The sequence below is a fragment of the Nelusetta ayraudi genome, unplaced genomic scaffold (genome assembly GCF_046127955.1).
Source record: "Nelusetta ayraudi isolate G7.1 ecotype Tasmania unplaced genomic scaffold, CSIRO-AGI_Nayr_v1 ptg000053l, whole genome shotgun sequence".
NCBI classification, from domain to species: Eukaryota; Metazoa; Chordata; class Actinopteri; order Tetraodontiformes; family Monacanthidae; genus Nelusetta; species Nelusetta ayraudi.
Window position 1 is genome coordinate 3,991,394 of NW_027466103.1, and position 21,866 is coordinate 4,013,259.

A 21,866-nucleotide genomic window follows, 5' to 3' on the forward strand; every position below is an offset into this window, starting at 1 on the left:
ATATTCATTTATTATTTTCTGGGTTGGGGGGGTCACTGAACTCCTTTCTTTTAATTTCATTTTTGACATATGTTTTGCTATTTTTTATTTTCTGTAACTTCTAAATTGCATATTTTAAGCGGTGGGGGGAGGGGGGGGGTCTGGTTGTCACTTTGATTGTTGGCTAATTAAAAAACAATTTAGGGAGCTTACGCAAAACACAAGTGAACAAGTTTTCTACACTGCGTGGCTCTAAACTAATGACTCAAAATAATTCACGGCCGTCCGTGCCGACAGTTGCAACCCTTCCGATAAGTGTCTGATAACTCTTATTTCAAAAAACAAAAGATCAGTTCCCTTCCCATTGAGGTATCAGCCACTCGCTCTCTTCCCATGATGCACTGCTCCCCCCCTCAACCCCTCCTCTGGGTTGGCGGGGGCAGTGGGTGGCGCGCCGGCTGAGTGGCAGAGCTGCTGATCATCCCTTCGATTTCCAACTTAATTAACCTGGACGTCACACGTCCGCCGACCTGTCAGCGCCGTATCGCATATCTCCTGCCGCATCTGAGAGGATGACAGAAGGAGGAGGAGGAGGAGGAGGAGGAAACAGATGGGGAACTTATAGCATTCACGCTGCTTACATACGCCATTAAATTATAATTCCACTTTGCCCCCTAAACTCGGGCCTCGTAACGTCGACGGCCGATTTATTTCTTCATCTCTCGCTCGTCCCGGCGGGCGCCCAGCGATGAAGACGTGGCAGCTTGATGCTTGCAGGGCGAAAAGAGCCGTCAGACGATCGGACAGGTTGTCAGAAGCTTTCAGAATCACTTTGTTTAGAGGTGAAGGGGGAACGCCAGGCGGCAGCCTGCGTAATAATCCCTTGGAGCGTCGGGAAAACCAGCTCAGAGGGTCGGGAGCCGAGCGGGAATGATCGTTTTTTGTTAGTTGAAAGGCGTCAGGTCATTATTATCATTATTATAACTATTATTATTATTTTTAAATGGCTCTTCCAGACCAGCCCGGGATTGGTTAGAACCCGTTTTGGCTGCTCTCCTCCCACCTCGTTAAAACTCCCTCCACTAAACCGGCCGAGCTGCCGTCGCTGAGCGTCCTGCTTATTAATCACGGCAATAAACAGCCGTCAAAACAGATGATGGATTGAGTGGATTGAATGTCCTGGAGGAACAAGGAAAGAAAATGTTTTATTGGCGCCCAGGTGGTTGTATTTACATCCCCTTTAAAAAAAAAAGTCAAATCAACATTTAGTGTGTTAGTAATTAGGGGAAATAAAAATTCCCCTCGAGAGGCTTGCAGAAACAGCCATTTTTGCACCAGAGCAATCAATGCAAACATAGATTTTGAATACGTCCAATTAACTTTCTTTTATTAGAATGAATAAAACCAATTACCAGACTAAGACTCAGATTCATTTTTTTTTGTTTGTTTGTTTTTTTTAAAATTGATTTATTTTTAATGTAATAACTGAAGCACAGGAACCATCGAGAGCTTTGCTCCAGGTTCTGAACATCGTTTGGCTGCTGGTCCCCCTCCAGAAGACCCTCCGATCAAACCGCTGCTCTGCGACCAAAGACCATCTCCGACTTTATCTTTTATTAATTTCAACCACTAACTTTAAAAACTTTACTGAATGAATGTGGACTGAAACGTGGGAGGCCTCAGACGCATTGACGGCTTCAACTGAAGCTTCTGAAGGCATGGAAAGTTGTGATTCCACTGGCAGAAGATCTCACAAAATATCATGCGATGAATATTATTCTTATCATTTTTCCTTTATAACAGACACGTGGCTGTTAGATGTATGTAATGTAAGATGTTATGTTCGTACTTTTACATGTGGCTTTCGTCTTCCTCAGAATGTCACCAGGGTGGTGTTGTGTGACGTGTATTTAACAGTTGGTATCACAGAAGTGTAACATAACATCTTAAAATAGCTACGTATCTGTCATAAAAGAAAAATGCTAATAATTCTATTAGGAAGAAGAGAAAAATCCTAAGTTATGGAAAACATTATGAGTCAGTGATCACAGAAGTATTTCATTAGAAATGATGAAACCTCCGTGAGGTAGAAATACTGGAACTTCCCAAATAGAGACAAATCAGCAGCTCGCTCCTGCTTTTGCTCCTCTGGTTGGAAATTGTATTTCCGTTTGTATGAATTATAGACGTCACATCGCGCAATCGTTTGTCATTTCTTTAATTACTGCCGGACCTCGCTGGGCTCACGACTGCAGTGAGTTTGAAACTTCTAGTTCTGCTGATACCTCCCATTCCAGTCACAGCTCCTCCTCCTCCTCCTCCTCCTCTGTCATGTGTCAGTTGATCATCGGCACGTCTGGTCAGGATCGGGCTCCGCCCCAGCGGTCGTTACCTGCTGGAGTTGTGTCTTTGACTTTGTGGGTCCCCGTCTGGACCGTCTCATTGAAGGAGGTGACATTTGATGTGAAGTGGTGGCGCAGCTTAAATCCACTGACTCATGAAAACACACATGCGCACAGAAGAGACTGGATGCAGAGGGAAAGGTCAGGACTGCTCTCGCAGGGCCTAATCACCCACTCTCACTGAGTGGCTCACTCACTCAGCCGCTCTTGATTGGCTTGTGCGTGTGTGTGTGTGTGTGTGTGTGTGTGCGTGCATGTGAGTGAGTGAGTGTGAGAGAAAAAAGTGATCAGGCTGTGCAGGTTTTTCACCGATTTTTCTAACGCAGCAATTACGCCTATCAGAGGATGACACCTCCCTCTGGAGGTCATGTGACCGTCGTGTGACCCGTCCCAGACTCCCCCGACCCTCGAGCCCCAGTGTGAGGTGCAATCAGCGGCTGCGTCGAGGGCGCTGCGCTGCGGCAACAGGCTCATTAACTTTTCAGAGCTGGAATTGGCCGAGACGAGTGGCCACACATCCCCTTCCTCCTCCTCCTCACCCGTCCTTACCCGTCTTCCCCTCTTGTTTCCTCCCTCTCTCATTAGCCGGCCCCGTCCGCTCGCGCTCTGAGTGCGGCCGGGATGAAGTATTAAAAGGCCGGTGCTGCTCCAGGGCTCCAGTATCTTGGCGTGGGGCCGCCGAGGCCCGATGATGGTGTTTGTTTAGCCATTAGTCAGGCTCTGCTCTGGCTCCCCACCCCACCGCCCACCCGCCACCCCTCTCCGACTAGCTGCTGATAGACAGTGGAAGGTGAGGGCGGGCGGATGGAGGGGCGAGTGCTGCGGAGAAGCTTTCAGCAGTGTGGTGGAGATGAGGTGCAGGTAGCAGCGAAAGCAGGTTTTTCATTAAGAGTCGTGAGGGCGGCAACAGGAGGGAGTTGGACGGCGCTCGGCGTTGTTGTTAGGAGCCCAGATTTTCTTCTTTTTTTTTTTTGGTATTTTGTTTCTGTGTGCATGGAGGTGCACACTCATTTTTTCATTATTTTTTTTTATCAGTGCTCTCTTCCTGTGATTAGTTCTCGTCCTCTGACTAATTAAAAAGTCGCCCAGTCTATTTCCTCCTAGCGTAGCCGCGCTGCTTCCCGCTCAGCGCTATCTCATTTTATGAGCGGTGTTTTTTTAAATCTATTTATTTATTTATTCACTTATACACTGCAACGAATTTAACCATTACCTTTTAAAACTCCAAAGGTGACCTTCTTCCCTCTCGCCCTGTACTGACGAGCGCCGGCTAATCTTCAGGTCATTACTTGATGATAGCTGTTAGTCATCACTGAAAGAAACTGATCTCTTTTTTTGTCTTTTTTATCCTCCGGGCCTCAGTCACCGTCAGTACGCTCCACCTTTAGCATGTCCAGTCACCGTCCTCTCGCTGAGTCATCCCCATGAGTGGCGGCTGCCTGCCAGCGCACATCAAAGACCTGCTGAGACTCACTGACATGTCTGTTGATCGCCCTCCCACTGCCGCCGCCACCGATCTTTCATGACGCAGCAGCATCATCATCATCAACCTCGTCACGCTTTCTTAGGATGGGAAGACGCGGGCCAGTTTCATCTCCCGCAGCTTGGCTTTGATTCTCACTCCGCTCTTGTCATGGCCGTGGCCTTTGCTCCCTCTCTACTGTGCTGCCCCTGTTTTTTTCCGAGATCCCTTCGAGGTCTACTTGAACCCAAGAAGGAACTAATTAGGTTCTCCTCCTTCTGACAGGAAATTACTCACTGGGCCTCATGCATATCAGTACAAGTTATTAAATTCCTTCAAGGTCTGCGTTCAGACACGGAACTAAAATTTGAAACAACCTGAACAACCAAGAGGGAAGCATTTCTGTCTTGGTTGCGCATTTCTTAAAAAAAAATTAAGAGAAAAAAAGAAGGAAAGAAAGACAAATATCCTCTGAAATATCACTGCAAGTGCGCATCGATAAAACAAACACTGGTGCTAAGCTCGCTAAATAAACATGGGTTGTTGAAAGCATTGTTGAAAAAGGGGCCCCAGCATCCTGATTAAATAATGGCAGTAGTAATGAAATATCCCTCTCTCTCTCTCTCTCTCTCTCTCTCTCTGTCTCTCTCTCTCTCTCTCTGTCTGTCTGTCTCTCGTTCTCTCTCTAGTCGAGGAGGCCAACCGAGCCGTCTTTCCCAGCTGCTCGCTCCTCACTGCGTGTGAACGCCAATTTTTGATTTGAAAGAAGTTTCCTTCAAAGCGCATATGACGAGGACTTCAGACAGGAGAGGAATCAGAGGAGCAGGTAGATGAAAGGGCTAGATATCTAACCCCCGAGCTGTCTGTCTCTATATTTGAAATGTCTCGTACAGCTGTATCCCAGACAAAGTGCTGCTCCCGAACACTCTCAACATCCGGCCACCTCTTAAAGCGCTGCTGTCAAGCTTTCCAAAACCCTCAAAATGATGGCGTCACAATACTTCTTGTGACTCACTGACTCGTCATTGGGGGACTAGCACCTCCTTCCATTGACACAGCGCCCCCAGCTGGCTTGGTATAGGACTAAATAACTTTGGTTGCCTGCCCGGCACCGTGTCTGGTGTCCTTGACCGTTCACTCTCTTCCTCTTTGGTGTGTTTTTGACCTCATCTGCCATAGTTCGGTGAGCTGGCTAGCGAACTAGCTTACAGCAGCGGAGTAGTAGCAGGTGTCCATGTCGAGTGAGGCGAGCGCGGGGCATTCATTTTTCTCTTCAGGTAGGAAAAAAAAATAGATTGCGCCGTTTCAAGTTCAAACGCCTTCACGCTCCGAGACCAAACCTCGACAAGCGCATCTGCAATCAGTCCGAAATGCATCCAAAATAAAGTCAGGTGTAGTGAAGAAATCCGATTACCCACCTGCCATGTGTGCGGTAACCAGGTTAAGACCCTACTGACAGGCGTAACCTGATTTTCCCCGAGCAGCGCCGACCTCTAAGTGCATGTAATTCCACTGAGTGAGGCTAACGGGGGAAGGAGAGCCGCTCGCTCTCATTCAGCGGCCAGCCGCCCAAAAACCCGCTCGGCGGAGGACTATTTTGGACTATATACCTCATTTGTGTAATGATTAAACTAGACCAGGCATGGGCAAACTACGGCCCAACTACGTAGCTTTTTAATCTGGCCTGCTGAATTTGAAGAAATCATATTGATAGTCAGTAAGTCAAAAAATAGCTGTATTTCATCCATTTTTTCAGTGTTTTAAGAGTCATTTCAATAAAGAGTGAAATACTGTGGGGCTTCAAAGACATCGATTTTCTCTTAACTTTGCTTTGGTTCATTTTCAATTCACATTAGATCACGTTTTCTACATTTCCCATGATATAGGTTTTTCTCCTATGAAGTGGGTCACCAAAACACTCCATCCATCTGCTCCTGCTCTCTGTCAAATTTTAGAACAAATGATGGCCCCACCAGTCAAAAAGTTTTCCACACCCTTGGGCGAGTCGGTGGAAGTTATTTGCCGAGCGTTTCCGCCAGCAAACTGCGTACTTTTTCCTTCCATGTCTGACTGAAAAAAACACCTGAATACTGAAAAAACAACCTCCCCGGCGATTAAGAGTTAAATCTTCTCGCTGCATGTCTTGGAATATAGAGCAAATAAGAATTAACGGGTCCTACGGGACTGAAAGTACTTTAAATACGCACACACACACACGCAGGCCAGTGCGTGTCCACTCTCACTGGGTTTTCCCTGAGAATTCCCACAGCAGCCAGCCAGCTAGCCAGTCAGTCAGCGCAGCATCAGTATTCCCTTTGAAACCCAAACGGAAGCCGGGCACTGAGACTAAAGCACATTACAAGATACCTTCATGGCTCATTGGCGTTTATGCCAGTGAAGTGAAATCATTACAGCCAATAAGGTGTGTAATGGATTCCTTCCCAGCAGTCAGTCGGTCAGTCTGTCTGTCTGTCTGACTTCTTAATTGTAGCTGCATGTGTGTCAGCGAGCGACGCTCTTATGTATGTACGTGTGTGTATGTGTGTATGCATGCATGTATGCGTATATGTATGTATGTATGCATGGGGTGCGTCAGGAGCCTGGCGATGACGAGGAGTCTGTCCGCGTGTCACACGAGGCCAAGGGAAGCCGCCTGCCGCAGGGCCTATGAGCAAGGCTGTGGAGCAGTGTGAAAAAAAGGCCTGACAGAAGCAGGCCATTCAGAAGTGTATTTCTGCAGATTGCTGGAGACATTCAGAAGTAGTCTGCGTCAGCTTTTTTTGTTTTGTTTGTTTGTTTGTTTGTCTAAGTAAATATCACATTGAACATTGACATTAGTTACTTTCAGTTCCAGAATAGGTACAAATGGCAGACTGTTTTTTAGCTATAAGATTGCATAACAACATTGATATTTTATGAAAATAAAATCATATAAATAAGATTTAAAAAAACAACTTCTGACCACAATTTATTTCCAAAGGTCAGCGTCACAAGCTTTTTTTCAGTCTAGGTTGTTGTTGACGTTGTTGTTGAGGTCGTTGTTATCTTTGTGCTCAAGTAAATAAATTACAACAATCGAAGTTTTTTGATGATGAACTTATATTTTAGAGCTGTCCACAACCTGTGGCTCGAATGTCACAGGTCAAAGGTTCGTAACTGTCGGCCTCGAGGTCGACCTGCAGCAGGTCTGGTGGCGTTGGCGGCGGTGAGTTTTGATTGGCTAAGACCTCAGCAGTGCCGGTGACCTCGAGCGTCTCCTCCACCAGACTGGGTCCAGTTGTATGGAAACTGTGTATCTGCTCGTGGGTCCAGTTGATTAGCTTGTGTATGCAGGCCTGCCTCTCCAAACTCTGTGTGTGTGTGTGTGTGTGTGTGTGTGTGTGTGTGTGTGTGTGTGTGTGTGTGTGTGTGTGCGTGTGTGTGTGTGGCAGCAGTTGTCGTTGGCTCCCTGAAAGACTGCGACCGTTTAATCAGGTTCCTCTTGTCGGCCAGCTGTGTCCACACAGCAAACAGCCTCTGTGACTCACTGGAGCTGCAACATCCAGCTGGGGGGGGGGCAGGGGGGTTGGAGGGGGTTGGGGGGTGAGGGGTCTGAGGGGGGTGGGGGTTCGCCTCAGGGAGAGATGAGTCCAAGCTGCTGCTGCTGCTGCTGTGACTGTTACTGCTGTGACTGTTACTGTTGTTACTGTTGCTGCTGTTACTGCTGCTGCTGTTACTGCTGCTGCTGTTACTGCTGCTGCTGTTACTGTTGCTGCTGTTACTGCTGCTGCTGCTGTTACTGTTGCTGCTGTTACTGTTGCTGCTGTTACTGTTGTTACTGTTGTTACTGTTGCTGCTGTTACTGCTGCTGCTGTTACTGCTGCTGCTGCCGCACGCGCGACAGTTTGCTTTTTTCCCCGCGTTTTGTTTGTGAGACAAACAGCGACAGAGAGATCAGAGGCTGAAGTCTGTCTGCCGCTGAGACGGTGACAAGGCGGGAAAAGGATCCTTGTGCAAATTTGCACATTTAACTGTGTCATCTGAGTGTGTGTGCATGCGTTTCTTGCTTCTTCTTTTTTTCTTTTTTTTTTGGGGTGCATTTTGTGCTACTCAAGTGTCCAGCTGGCAGCAGGGAGATAACAGGAGTCCTTTAAGAAGTGACAGAGTGGTAAACAGACCAACAGGCCCCTTAATGAGGCTGAGTGCTGCTGGTTGGTCTGGTCTGGGCAAGTCATGGGCAAATTACGGCCCGGGGGCCAAATGCAGCCCATTGAGCTTTTTAAACTGGACTGTCGAATTTGAAGAAATTATATTAATAGTCAGTAAGTCATAAGATAGCTGTGTTTCATCCATTTTTTCAGTGTTTTAAGAGTCATTTCAATAAAGAGTTAGCTAGATCCTGATGAGACGACCAGTGGTTGTCAGTTGCCCCCAACACAATGGCACCGGCGGTGGCAGTGGCTCCCCAGCCCGTCAAATTGAAATAAATGAAGCGCCGATGCTGACAGCAGGGTCTTTGTTCGCATGGAAATAATTTTTTTTTTTAACTGTGGTCACACCGGCACCAACTGTCGCGGCCGCGCCAAACAATTCCGTTGTGAGGGCGGGACGAGCGACAACTGCATGTCAGAAAGAAAGAGGAAGAGAGAGGAAGAGCGAGGGGAAATGGGATGATGGGAGAAGAGCGGTGAAAGGGTTCCTCGCTCTCTCGCCGTTTCATTTCTCTCACGATGCCTGTTGTTGTTTCACGCCTGATGGCGAGAAAAATCCAGGCCCCGCCCCCCTGAGCTTGCAGACCAACCCAACCCCGCCCCCCTGATGACACCACGTTACCTCGTACACGCTTTCTCAACTTACTTGCTGCAGACGACGTAGCAGGAGTCACTTTAGCCCAGGGGTGGGCAAACTTTTTGACTGGTGGGCCGCTATGGCTTCTAAACTTTGACAGGAGGGAGCCGGAGCAGGAGCAAATGGATGGAGTGTTTTGGTGACCCACCTCATAGGAGGAAAAAAATATATAAAGTTCCAACAAAATCAATGTCTTTGAAGTCCCACAGTATTTAGCTCTTTATTGAAATGACTCTTAAACACTGAAAAATGGTTGACATACAGCTATTTAATGACTTACTATTAATATCACTTCTTCAAGTTCAGCTGGCCGGATTAAAAAACTTAACGGGCCACATATGGCCCCCAGGCCGTAGTTTGCCCATGCCTGCTTTACCCCGTGTTTAACCCCATCGCGGCCCTTTGCCCGCCCCCTCCCACTGCCCTGCCCCCTCCCACTACCCCCCCCCCCCCACACACACACACACACACACACACACACACACACACACACACACACGCACACCTGCAGAGGCCCCTGGGAGACCTGCTGCAGGTGATTTAATCGCAGCTCACGTTTATCAGAGTCTCACAACAGAGTGTGAAGTCTGTCAAAGCCGGCGGTCTGATAAAGAAAAGTGCTGAATATGAGCGATCGCTGCAGGGGGTTGGATCCTATTATGTTTTACTGGTAGGGGGGCCTCTTTCATTTATTTATTTATTTATCTATTTATTTATTTATTCATTTGTCTGTGATATGGCCTTCCCACTCCCACGTCACCCCCTCCCCTGTCTGGTTTAATGAGCTCTCACTCTGGCTCCAAAACCTGCAACGTCAGCGAGCGAGAGGCAGCGTGTGATCTTATCACTTCTGACACACACTTTATTCAGCCAAAGGTTTGCTCTTCTCTCAGCGGGCCTCGATCTTAGGGAAAGGAATAAAATCTTAAAAATAGAAAAGAAAAAAAAATGCTGGCGGTAGCGAGAGAGAGGAGGAAGAATTGTCCAGAATTCACTTTCACTTCCCCACGGGAGTTTCAGCACCCTGACGTCTGAGAGGAGGAGGAGCTGAGCAGGATCACTGTCTCAGCACTTCCTGCTGAGCTCTGCTATCTCCACGCCGACCAGCAACCCTGTGTGTGTGTGTGTGTGTGTGTGTGTGTGTGTGTGTGTGTGTGTGTGTGTGTGTGTGTGTGTGTGTGGGTGGGAGTGGCCTTTTTTTTCCTTCTTCTTCTTCTTTCTTCTTCTGTGGAACAGGTCCTGATTTGCGGGAGGGAGTGTGCAAGAGGCGATTTCGTGGAATGAAGCGCAGAGCGCCACAGGCTGGCTGGCTAATGGTTGAGATGCTGCTCGCTATGAACTGCGGAGGAACAATACGTGTTTTCACATCGGTCTCCAACAAATAACACCAGAAAAAGTCGCTAGATTTGTCGCTATGGAGAGTTGGAAAGTCGGCAGATTTAGCGAGAAAGTCGCCAAGTTGTCAACGGTGCAGCGTGCCGAGGCTTGCCGTATGGCACATCAGTGACGTACAATAATGCCACAAAGTGTGTTCTGCGACACCGCAGTATGAACGATAGTGCTTCTTATTAAACAATAGACACTTTCTATTGTCCAGACAATATATATCGTCATATCGACCAGCCCTATGCAGGATCGTTGAGAGGCCTGGTGAAGCTCTTGTGCACGAGTTCTGGAAGATCTGGGAGATCTGGGCCTCCACTGCAAACTCACTGTTTGGGTTTAATGCTCATCTTTGGATCACAGTTTGTGTTTTTTGCTTAGAGGGCCACACTAATAAACTCCTGACGAGAAGTTTGGGAGATTTGTCTGACTTTGAGATCTTATGAATGCACCTAAGCTTGTGAGTCCAACTGTGAAACAGTGTTTGGCTACACAACCTGCTGCTCACTAACCAGCTGAAAAAGAAACAAACAACAATCCGTGATTGTTGTTTTCTGATCCGTGAATAACGAGCAGCATTAAAAGGTTCTGGCTGAGGGACAGTTTCCTCTTTGTTGTGTTGCTCACGCTTTGACATCACGGGACTCCGGCGACGGCCGACAACAGGATGGTCACATGACTGACCGGCTCTGTGTTACGGAGACGTTGATGTCACCTAAATCAGGGTTATTTCTAGCTTCAGCTGAACTGGAATGAAGAAATTACCACCTCCCGCTTCTGCTTTAATATCCTGCTTTCATAATATCCCCCCGACTTTTTGCCAGTAGCGCATTTAACTGCACGCATCCTCGTCCATGGGACATAACGAAAAGTTCTTTTACGTTTTGTTTTTTTTGTTGTTGTTTTTTTGTTAAGATTAAAGGGCTGAAAAGTATCTTGATAATCTGCTGGGCTGTGAACCACGAGCTCGTCTGGTTACAGTAAGTGACCTGTGACACTTGAACTCTTTCCTATTTGTCTGAATTGACGAGTGATCCTGAACTGAACTGCTTTTCTTCACTTGGCAGTCGTTTCGGTACGAGTGACATATTCTCAGCAGAGTGTGATTGTCAACCATGAATTTTTTTACTTTCCCTGGAACGTTCAAAGAGAAAAGACGTCGTTTGCGGCTGTGAAAATATGTGCAAGTGTTGTGTCAGCCGTGATACTTTAGTTCTGGGTTATAAAAAAAAAAGAAAAAAAGTGTCTGCTGTCTCTCTGAAATGAGATGATTAGCCATGACAGATGGAAAAAAAAAATGGAGGTCGTCGCTTCCAAACTAACCTTTTTGTTTTTTACACTTATATAAGATGGTGTCGTTACATAAAGTGGAAATTGATTAAACACCTGCCGGCATCTCGACACACAAACAAGCTGCCTGCAGGTGATTCTGCCGGAAATGATTCTTCATGTCACCACAGCAGCAGCAGCAGCAGCAGCAGCAGCAGCAGCAGCAACACCCGGCTTGAATCAGATGACATTTCTGATTTAAGTGCAACAATCAGAAATTTCCATCCTTTTTGCCTCTCTGACAGTCACATTTTTTATTCATTTATTTTTTTTTTTATGCCAGCTCCATTAGCAAGCGATGTGTTTCATTGCAATTTATCCGGGCCATTGGAGGGCTCATTAGCTGCAGGCGGCATCTACATTTAGCAGCGTTTTTGTTTTTGTTTAGTTTTTTCTTGATTTTTATGCAGCAGCCACGTGTCGGAAGGCCCCTCCCGCCTCCCCCTCAGCTCTCCCACAAGCCCCTCCTCCACCCTCGCTCAACCATGTCCTTGGTGAGATGCGGAGAGAGGGACAGGTGGGCTGGCCCGGCCCGGCCCACGGAGGAACAGGCACGGTTCCACCTGCATGGCCCCCACCAGACGTCTGCCTCCCTCCTCCGCTCTTTGAAGCCTCTCTAATTCCACCGTTCAAGATTAAATCCGTGAAAAAGAGGATGAGTTGCGATGGAGCAACAGAAGGAGACATCTCGAGAGCGAGCGGAGAGCTCTTTTTGAAAGACGCCAAGAATTGCGTTTGCGTTGACCCACAATGCATCATCTAAGGAGGAGGGAAAAAAAAATGTTCCCCCCACTACACCCCCCACAGCCACCACCGGGGGCTGTCTGTAGAATTTGCATGAATAGGTAAAAAAAGACTCTTTGAAGCCACAGATGTAAGTGGAAACCTGAGGGGTTTTTTTCTTTTTTTTTTTCAAAGCTAAATTAGCTCCCCGAGACTCGGCCGCTGCATTGTACATGGCCGAGTGAGAAAGTTGCTTCGTCACAGAGCCTTTGATTGGTTGTCAAAGGAATGAAGTAATTCAGTGTCACAGGAGTTGCTGACATAATTCACCCTCCGCAGACTCCCTTTATGTTGCCGCTCTCAAGGCTGAGAAAATGTGTTTGAGTTGGAGATGGTTCACAGAGGTGTTCTGCAGCCCCTGTATTTGTTCCAACACTTGCTGTCTTCCAGAATGCAAAAAAAAAAAAAATATATATATATATATTATTTATGATTATGTAACAGGAACATGTTTTGTTTGATTTAATTTGTGACAGAATCCGAATGATTTAACCTCAAGGTGCTAAAAATTGGGAGCGCATTGCATTTACAAAAGGGGATGATTTTCTCAGCGTGTCCCTGTTTGCCTTCCCTGTGGAGTGCAGAGCAACTTCCCTCGCGATCGCAAACAAACCAGTGGAGCAGAAATGACATGAAGTCATATCGTCGGTGAGCTCTTTACTGGAAGCAGCAGCAGCAGCAGCTCGATGTTCTCTGATCACTACGGAGTCATGAGGTGTCCAAATTCTGAACCAACATCGGTATTCACTGTCGTCCAGTCAAGGTAGCCCACAGTGCACCATGACAAGTAGAGGACAACCGATGGTCACTCGCCACGAGATGTATCCCAGCATGCATCAGGACGCTGCGTCGCAAGAGTTGTGTGTCTGCACAAGACAAGTGAATGGCCAGTGGACGTCCATCCATCCATCTTCCAGGGCTATGTCTTCCTCCTGCACTCTGGGTCTCAGGGGTCTGCTGGAGCCTCTCCCAGCTGCCATAGGGTGAAGGCAGGGTAACACCCTGGACCTAGAGTTTCCAGTTCACCTCACATGACATGTTTTTGGAGTGTGGGAGGAAGCCGCAGAACCCAGAGAGAACCCACGCAGACAAAGGGGGAACAAACTGTGTGCAAACTCGACACAGAAAGGTCCCAGGAGACCCCGGGAATCGAACCCACGAGCCGGTGGAAGTCATTTTACTAAAATTAGTTTTAAGAATTCTTAATAATATTAAAAGTATGTGACAATATGTTGTAAAATATTGTTACCGTAGACATTAATGCTGTTTTTTCTGATTTGGCCAGCAATGATGCACATTAAACGGTGCGACTGTGACAGTACAGACTTCATTATTTAGCGTCTGGTTTACACAACAGTGTCACAAAACAGCGAGTGCTCGCTTTCCCACTAGATCAGTCGGATTCGGTCAAAGTTAGATAGAACGAACTTCAGTCCTGCAGAATTTGCGCGCCGCCGCTCCGGGACGGGTTCATTTGTGTTCCGTGTTCAATTGCCGGGTCATTTTCTGTCCCTGTCAACATTCTGCACGCTCCAACCACCCACCCCCCCCGGCCCACCCCTCCCCCGACGCGTCAGCGCAGCTGGCACTTTTTGTTTATGCTGTCAACAATTTTGAGACTCTGAGGACATTTTTGCCATCTCTGCGCTTTCGCCGAAGCTCCTTTCAAATCTCAGCGCATGAAAAGTGAATTATTGTGCCACCTCTTGAAAGCCGACACGTGCGTGTAATTGTCACTCAACTTGCATTTTTTAATCTTTTTTTCTTCGAAAGTTGTGTCCCTTTTGGAGCTGAAATTGTTGCCTTGGAAGATTTTCATTTTACTTCATTTCACTTATCCGACATGTTTTCTGTTCTGTTCCTCCCCCTTCATTAAAGCAGCTTTTAACCAGCCGCACGTACTTCATAGAAGTCTTGGTTTTAATTTAAATATTAAGGCTATGAATTAAAAAAAAAAAAAGGCCACAATACATTGTGCGGTGAAATTGGTCTTTCGGTGGGCGGTCTGGTTCCGCTGCTCTCATTGAAGCAAAGTGAAATAAAGGCAAAGGGTTGTAAATGCAAATAGACATGACCCCATATACCTATTGCTTCAAAATAGCTGGCAAAACTGGCAAAAATGTTAAAGAAAATGATTAAAAGATACCTTGCTGAAAGGAAATGTTGCTGTTCCATTTATGTAGAAGCAAAGTATTTAGGGTTGGGGTTATTTAATTAGAAAAAAAAATGCTGGCCATTCGTTGTCTTTCGTCATCTGTTTTGTTGTGATTTTTCTTTGACATATACAGTTTTAGTTTTGTCTCGGTCTTCAACCCCAAATGTCTTGGTCTTGTCTCGATCTCGATGCTCTCTCGTCTTGATAATGTCTGGGTTGGTGCAGTCTTGACTACAACATGCATGCCTGAACACCGTGCACATCGTCGTTGCGTGGGCAGCGGCGGCGGCGGCCACGGCGGCAGCAGCAGCCACCTGCAGTTCCATATTTACCACAGCCTGAGCAAACAGCAGCGAGCAGCAGCGAGCAAAGACTCCACAGGCACCTGCTGTTCACGGCTGCCTACAGGTGTTTCACAGAGGGACGGTGAAATCATGTTTCCGAGACCCAGGGAAAAAAAAAAAAAAACAGTCGAGGTGCTGCTGAGGCGAGGGGGTGGGGAGAAGGGGTGAGAAAAAGGAGTTAAGTGCAAATGAAGCTGGAAAATCTCCTGGTTTGACAGCTCGTCGTGTTTCCTCAGCGGCACGCCGAGCTCCCTGAACATTTGCCGTGTCAGATTAGCAAAAAGACGAGAAGCAAACAGAAAAAAAAAAAAAAAAAACAGGATCGCAGCAGCCGATTATTAAAAATCTGTGTTCCAGAGTTCCTTTTATAGAGACGCACGTATGGATCACAGCTGAATATCTTCATGCGTCCCCAGTCGTCACCGCCGTTCCTTTGTTCTTCCCCCTCTCGCTCTATTTTCTTTGGCCTTGTTGTGCGAGAAGCCGTCTTTCATGTTTTTTTTTCGTGTCAGCGCCGGCATTTTGTGTGTGTCGAATCAGTTATCAGAAGCCTTTTGATTCGCCGACACCGACGGGAGAAAGAATTCCATCTGACACAGGGAATAAAGTCAGACTGCCATTTGAACATCCGAGAAGCATTACAGAATTTTCTTTCTTTTCGTCTGATGAAGCAACACTGTTCCACTCTTCTGGTTGTTATAGGTCGAGTCGGTTTTCTCTTCACTTTCTTTTCACACTGCTCACGTGGGTCTGCACGCTGCAGATGATTAATGTGCATCAAAATGAACACACTGAAAATGCACTGGTTCGGTCGACCTCGAAACCATTTAAATCATCCGCAAAGCAAAGCAGCATGAGTTTCCACTTCATACGTAAAAGTTGTTAAACAGAGAAATAAATGTGTGCACTCAAAAAACCAGCACGTATCACAAAACCACATTGCAGATCAGTAAAGGGAGTACATTTGTGGAACAGCTGTAGGGAAGACATGATAGCATGTACATGTTCAAACATGTTCTAATTAACTTAACCAAAAATGGTGTTGCTAATTATGTTGTTTTAGAGTTGCCTCAGCATTTTTTTTTTACATTTTTTGATTATTATTTTTGGTTGGGTTTTTTTACCTCTTTGAATAAATAATATAAATGAACATGAAAATCAGTGCATGCTGAGTGTAAAATCCAACTTGTATGCTGCGCAGGGAGTTTATGGCCATGGCTGTTTTTTAAACTCTTTTCCCCAGTTGAAAACATCATTACTAGAACAGTAAAATATAAATTATAATCAATGTTTATGCTAGAACGTACACAAGCATAACAATACAGTTATACCACCACCAACAATACCACCATTAGCCATTCAGGGGGCACACACACCATAACAACTTTACTACAGTAATACTTCAACAGCCGGGGACTTCCTGCACATTCAGCTCCTGTAATAACACAGAACTCTTCGTCTTCTTCTTCTTCCTCTCTTCTCTCCAGAGATGTCGAGCTGGGTCTCCCTCCTCCCCCCCGTCCTCCTCCTCCTCTCCTGCGGGTCGGTCTCCCGAGCCCAGCAGGAGGAGTTCACCTGCGACACCCCCATCAACAACGTGGTCCAGGACTCCCAGACTGGCCGCATCTACGTGGGCGCCGTCAACGCCATCTACCAGCTGGGGGCGTCGCTGCGCCTGCAGGCCCGCGCCGAGACGGGACCTCGGGAGGACGCCCGCACGTGCACGCCGCCGGCCTCGGCCTGCCAGGACACCAAGCTGATGGCCAACCACAACAAGCTGCTGCTGGTGCACGACACCAACGGCTCGCTGGTGGTGTGCGGCAGCCGCTACCGCGGCATCTGCGCCCTGCACAACCTGAGCAACGTGGAGCAGCAGCTCTACTACAGTGACAGCAAGGGCGAGCGCACGTACGTGGCCAGCATGGAGGACAATGTCAACGTGGTGGGCGTCATGTCCAGCTACGTGACCCGCGAGGGCGACGCCTTCAGCGTCTTCCTGGTGGGGAAGGGCTACGGCAGCCAAGACAGCACCAAGCTCATCAGCACGCGCATCCTGCGCGACTTCCACGACTGGGTGGTGTTCGAGAGCATCGTGGAGGCCTCCACCGTGCAGACCACGCCCTTCGCGATCAAGTACATGCACGACTTCCGGCTGGCCTTCAAGGAGGACGGCTTCGTCTACTTCCTCTTCTCGCGCACGCTGGACGGCAATGACAGCAAGAACTTGACCTTCGTGTCGCGCCTGTGTAAGAACGACCACCACTACTACTCGCACACAGAGCTGCAGCTGACATGCGGCACCAACAACGAGTATAACAAGGTGCGGGCAGGCTTCGTGGCGTCGCCGGGCAAGGAGCTGGCCCGGGTGATGTCGCAGTCGGGCTCCTATGGGAACGTGGTCTCCTGGAGCAAGGTGCTGTTCGTGGTGGCCAGCTCGGACGATGATGACAAGGCCTCGGCGTTCTGCATGTACCCGCTCACCTCCATCAACGAGCGCATGGTGGACATCATCAGCGCCTGCTACAGCGACTCGGGCAAGATCGCCGGCGAGCCCGCCGTCGACATCCCCTACTCATCCAAGACGGACGAGTTCTGCACGTCCAGAATCGCTGTGAGTCTCCCCCAACCCCTCATTCCCCACTCCTCGGGATTCAATACGGCCGCCCCATTCATTTCAATGTAGTTGCTCAGCTGGCGCATATAGCAAAAAAAGTTTTTTGTCTTCTGCATTATGCAGCCCCAAAGAGCAGTAGTTCACAACTGGTGGAGTTTTGGAACCATCAAATTCTTTTCCCTCATCATGAAGTCGTGACACAAATTTATTCCACAAAATAAAAATGTTTCGATCATGTCTAAGTAAATAAATTGAATATGTATATATGTATATATGTATATATATATATATATACATATATATATTTATATATTTATATACATATATATATATATATATATATATATATATGTATATATATATATATATATATATGTATACATATATATATATATATATATACATATATATATATATATATATATATATATATATATATATATATAATTGTTTGGGCCAGATTGGATTGCATGGGATTGTTGGCTGCAGTACCTTGAGTGACCACTGACTGGAAAGGAATCACCGCGCCGCCATATTGCCAGTCTGGTATCAAGTTCTAAATCGCCCCACGTAATGCTTCACGTCGGTTAGTGACAGCTTTATTTCTGAAGAACTGGTGGATCAATGATGCATCAACCTGTCGCCTATTTCCTTTAAAATCTCCCCTCGCTGTTTGTGCCACCTCACACTTTTTTTTTTTTGTAGCTCAGCTCTTTTCCAGGTGTGTGATCTTTAACGCCATTGTAACGTTGGCAGGCAGAAGATAATAAAGACACTCATGTGTTGCTTCTCCTCCTCCTCCTCTGGTTTGCAGAAGAACACACTGGACCAGTTCAAATGTGGTGGAGACTTCCTGCCGTCCCCGCTGGCCAGCAAGCCCCGCTTTGCCCTGAAGGCTGTGCCGGTGCTGATCACGCCCACGTTGCTGACCGCCGTTGCTGTGGCCGTGGAGAACGACCACACGGTGGCTTTCCTGGGGAACAGCCAGGGGACGGTCCTCAAGGTGAGACGCTTTTTTTTTTTTTCATGAAAAAAGTGTTCAAAAAAATAATAATAATAAAGGTTCGCAGCACTGCGAGACTCCTTGCAAAAAGCAAGCAGTGTGCTCTTCTTCAGACAAAAAGGTGCCGTGAGCAGCCATCTTAAATGGGACTCATCACATGGTACAGTCGAGATCACATGACAGATCAGATGCAACAACTACATGGCGTAACTACCAGATCAGATATTGGTCAAAATCATGCATAATAAGATGGAAAAAAAAATCTTATATATAAATGCATACACATGAAAAATAAACAGGTGAAGTAGTCTGTGGTCAAGTCTGAGTCAGTGAGTCATGTATACACATCCGAAGATATCTCTAAATCGAGTTGATACACAATACAGCAATTTATTTAAATATACAGTATAATAGACAGATGTAATCCAGTATATACCAAGTGGGCACAAAAAAGAAAGTAAACAGCCCAGGTGTCGGGCCAGAAAAGGCCGTCATAAATGGTGGGTGTGATCTCACTTTTTTTTAATCCCCTCCCCTCCGTCCAGATCCCGGCGGGGAGAGTCTGTTTTCAAACTGTCTTTTTTTTTTTAATTTCTGTGTCCAGGTGCATCTGACTGCCAACGCGTATGTGTACAGCCGGATGCCGGCGGACACCGTTGGAGACGTGGTCAACAGGAACCTTTTCTTCGACCTCAGTCAAAGCCACATTTACATTACCACAGAGAAAAAGGTTTTCTTCTCACTCTTCTTGTTGCTTTCGCTTGTCGTCTTTCCTTTTTTTTCCGTATACAATAAGAGCAAAGCGCCACAGTGCGTACAGACACGAGGCGTTCAAGGACTGGAGTGTGTGCACACTGCACTGCCACAGCTAAACAAGCGTATTGATTGGAATTCAAAACGCCGCGTCCGCGAGACGGTAAACAGCGGGCGGCGTGCATGCGCGTGTCAACAGTGGCTTGACGCGACCTCCCCGCCGTTATTGACGTTTCTGTCACATGTGAGAGAAAGATTAAACAAGTACTGGATGACGTCCCTCCAGCGCAGGTTAGCGGCTCCCGTGACGGCAGAGCGGAGCAGCTCTCTGATCAACGGCAAAGCCAAAAAATGCCTGTGCTGCAAAATCCACGTTAGCGCTCACACCATGTTGTATCAAAATAAAAGCATTAAAGTCACAGAAACATGAGAAACTAAAGTCAGCGGAAGTATTCTGTGCAAAAATGCGAGATAGAGAGTTATTTGCTCTTGTGTCCTGTTTGTGATTCTCACCATTGTAACTGTTCAGATATGTTACAAAGACATGGTATGTAATAATAATAAGACAGCAACGGATGTCATGGTATACACTACCAGTCAAAGTTTTGGACACACCTTCTCATTCAATGGTTCTTCTTTATTTTCATGACATGGCATCAAAGCTATGAATGAACACATATGAAAATATTATTATGTAGTAAACAAAAAAAGTGTGAAATTACTCAAAACTAAAAAAAAAGTTTTATATTTTATATTCTTCAAAATAGCCACCCTTTGCTTTGATTACTGCTTTGCACACTCTTGGCATCATTGCGATGAGCTTCATGAGGTAGTCACCTGAGATGGTTTTCCAACAGTCTTGAAGGAATCCCCAGAGATGCAGGGCACTTGTTGGCCCTTTTGTCTTTACTCTGCAGTCCATCTCATCCCAAACCATCTCGACTGGGTTTAGGTCACGTGACTGTGGAAAGCCAGGTCATCTGGCAACGTACTCCATCACTCTCCCTCTTGGTCGTATAGGTCATTGTCCTGTTGAAAAATAAGTGATGGTCCACCTAAAGGCAAACTGGATGGGATGGCGCTGCAGGATGCTGTGGCAACCATGCTTGTACAGTGTGCCTTCAATTTTGAATAAATCCCCAACAGTGTCACTAGCAAAGCCCCCCACAGCATCACGCCTCCTCCTCTACGTGCTTCACGGTGGGAACCATGCATGTAGAGAGCATCCGTTCACCTTTTCTGCACCGCACAAAGACACAGCAGGTGGAGCCAAAGGTCTCAAATTTGAACCCGTCAGACCAAAGCACAGATTGCCACTGGTCTAATGTCCATTCCTTGTTCTTCTTGGCCCTTGGAGCGCGATCTCCAGCCCGCCCCTCCATCGACGATTCCTCCGCTGGATTTTAGCGCGATTTCCTGCTTTGTGTATTTGATGTCTTCAGCACGTATCTAAAAAGCAGAAAGTAGTAAAAATAAAGAAAAAACACTGAATGAGAAGGTGTGTCCAAACCCTTGACTGGTAGTGTATTTACTTTTTATCTTCATTTTTTTTCTCGATTCGCTTTATTCGCCCCGTAGCAGGGAGATGCTTGTCTTTGATACGGATGTTTCTAGTATCAGTAACAGTTTGCTAATAGACCTAGTAAACCTTCCCGTCTGCACACCTGCAAGGCAAACAACAAGCAGAATGGGGAGACAAACATTCCATATACTTTGTTCAGCGCCTCCCCTTCAGGTGCCCCATGTGATCATATTTCACATTACTGTGCTGTAGATCACCAAGGTGCCAGTGCAGACGTGCCTCCAAAAGAAAGACTGCCAATCATGTGTGGAGCTGAAGGACCCATACTGTGGCTGGTGTGTCCTCGAGGGCAGGTGCGCATTGTGCATACACACACACACACACACACACACACACACACACACACACACACAAATGTATGCGTGCATGCGTGCAGCGACAGAGTAACACAAACACCCACTCGTGCAATTCCATCTGTAGAACACAGCGGGATATTTGTTCAGCGTTTTACTGCAGACACTTTTAGTAGCCGTCGGTGTTTATATTCCATCTCCTGTTGTCCGCGCAGCCGAGAGGAATTAAAGCTGTTCGTCAGCCCCATGCAGCGAAGGCAGCCTGTGCAATTTAGTCTCATCTGCCTATATTTATCAGGGTCCTGGGGGTAAGAGAGGGATGTATCACACATTTTATTGGGGTGTGATTGAGATCCGGAATTAACGAAAAGGAAAAGGGAAAGAAAAAAAAACCCTGCTTGTATTTGTGAATGCAATATTTTTTAACATTTTTTTTTTTTAACGTCTCTGTTAATTGGTCCGCTCATTGACGGCTCCTCCAATAGATTTCATAGATATCGTTTTAGCTGTTGTTCCCCTGAAGTCGTGACACTAATTCATGTATGGCTCATATAATGATAATTATAAAAAAAAATGTTTTGTGGCATGAAGTGACGGGCAGAATGGAGACAAATTGTGGTTTTGATTCTGTTATATTCGTGCAATTGACACTGGGGCGCGTGGTGAGAAATTTCAGCGAAGGTCAAATTGTCCCTTTAAATAAATGTCTGCGAAGGTTCTCAGTCATCGTAATTCTCGCTGTTTAAAGATACCAAAACCCGTCCGGTTGGAAGCGTCCCTTTAAATGTTTTTTCATCTGCTATCAAGCCCCCTCTTGAAACCATGTACTGTGTCGTCCTGGCCACAATCCTGTACAAAGTCCCTTTGGGCAAGCCGCCGCACACCTGAAATTGCCCTATGTTTTGAACTCTTTTTTTATAAATATATAATTTTATTTTGCTGCCTTGTGAAATTGTT

The 21,866-nt window shown here is 46.7% G+C and overlaps 2 protein-coding genes across 13 annotated transcripts in view; one reads left to right on the forward strand and one right to left on the reverse strand.

Moving 5' to 3' along the window:
* The window catches only part of LOC142896435 (uncharacterized), a 393,522-nt gene that overhangs the window by 165,062 nt on the left and 206,594 nt on the right, over positions 1–21,866 (reverse strand). The window lies entirely within an intron of this gene.
* Positions 1–21,866, forward strand: part of plxnb2b (plexin b2b) — a 136,423-nt gene that overhangs the window by 75,844 nt on the left and 38,713 nt on the right. For 7 of the 12 annotated variants that reach the window (XM_076038067.1, XM_076038065.1, XM_076038061.1 and 4 more), the window contains 5 exons: positions 4,533–4,669; positions 16,152–17,275; positions 18,093–18,281; positions 18,886–19,011; positions 20,809–20,909. In XM_076038067.1, the coding sequence (XP_075894182.1) occupies positions 4,630–4,669; positions 16,152–17,275; positions 18,093–18,281; positions 18,886–19,011; positions 20,809–20,909 (1,580 nt within the window). In that variant the 5' untranslated portion in view covers positions 4,533–4,629. Of the gene's footprint in view, positions 1–4,532; positions 4,670–10,939; positions 11,034–16,151; positions 17,276–18,092; positions 18,282–18,885; positions 19,012–20,808; positions 20,910–21,866 lie in introns of those variants that run through there. The other 5 variants (XM_076038071.1, XM_076038069.1, XM_076038068.1 and 2 more) reach the window with 2 other exon arrangements.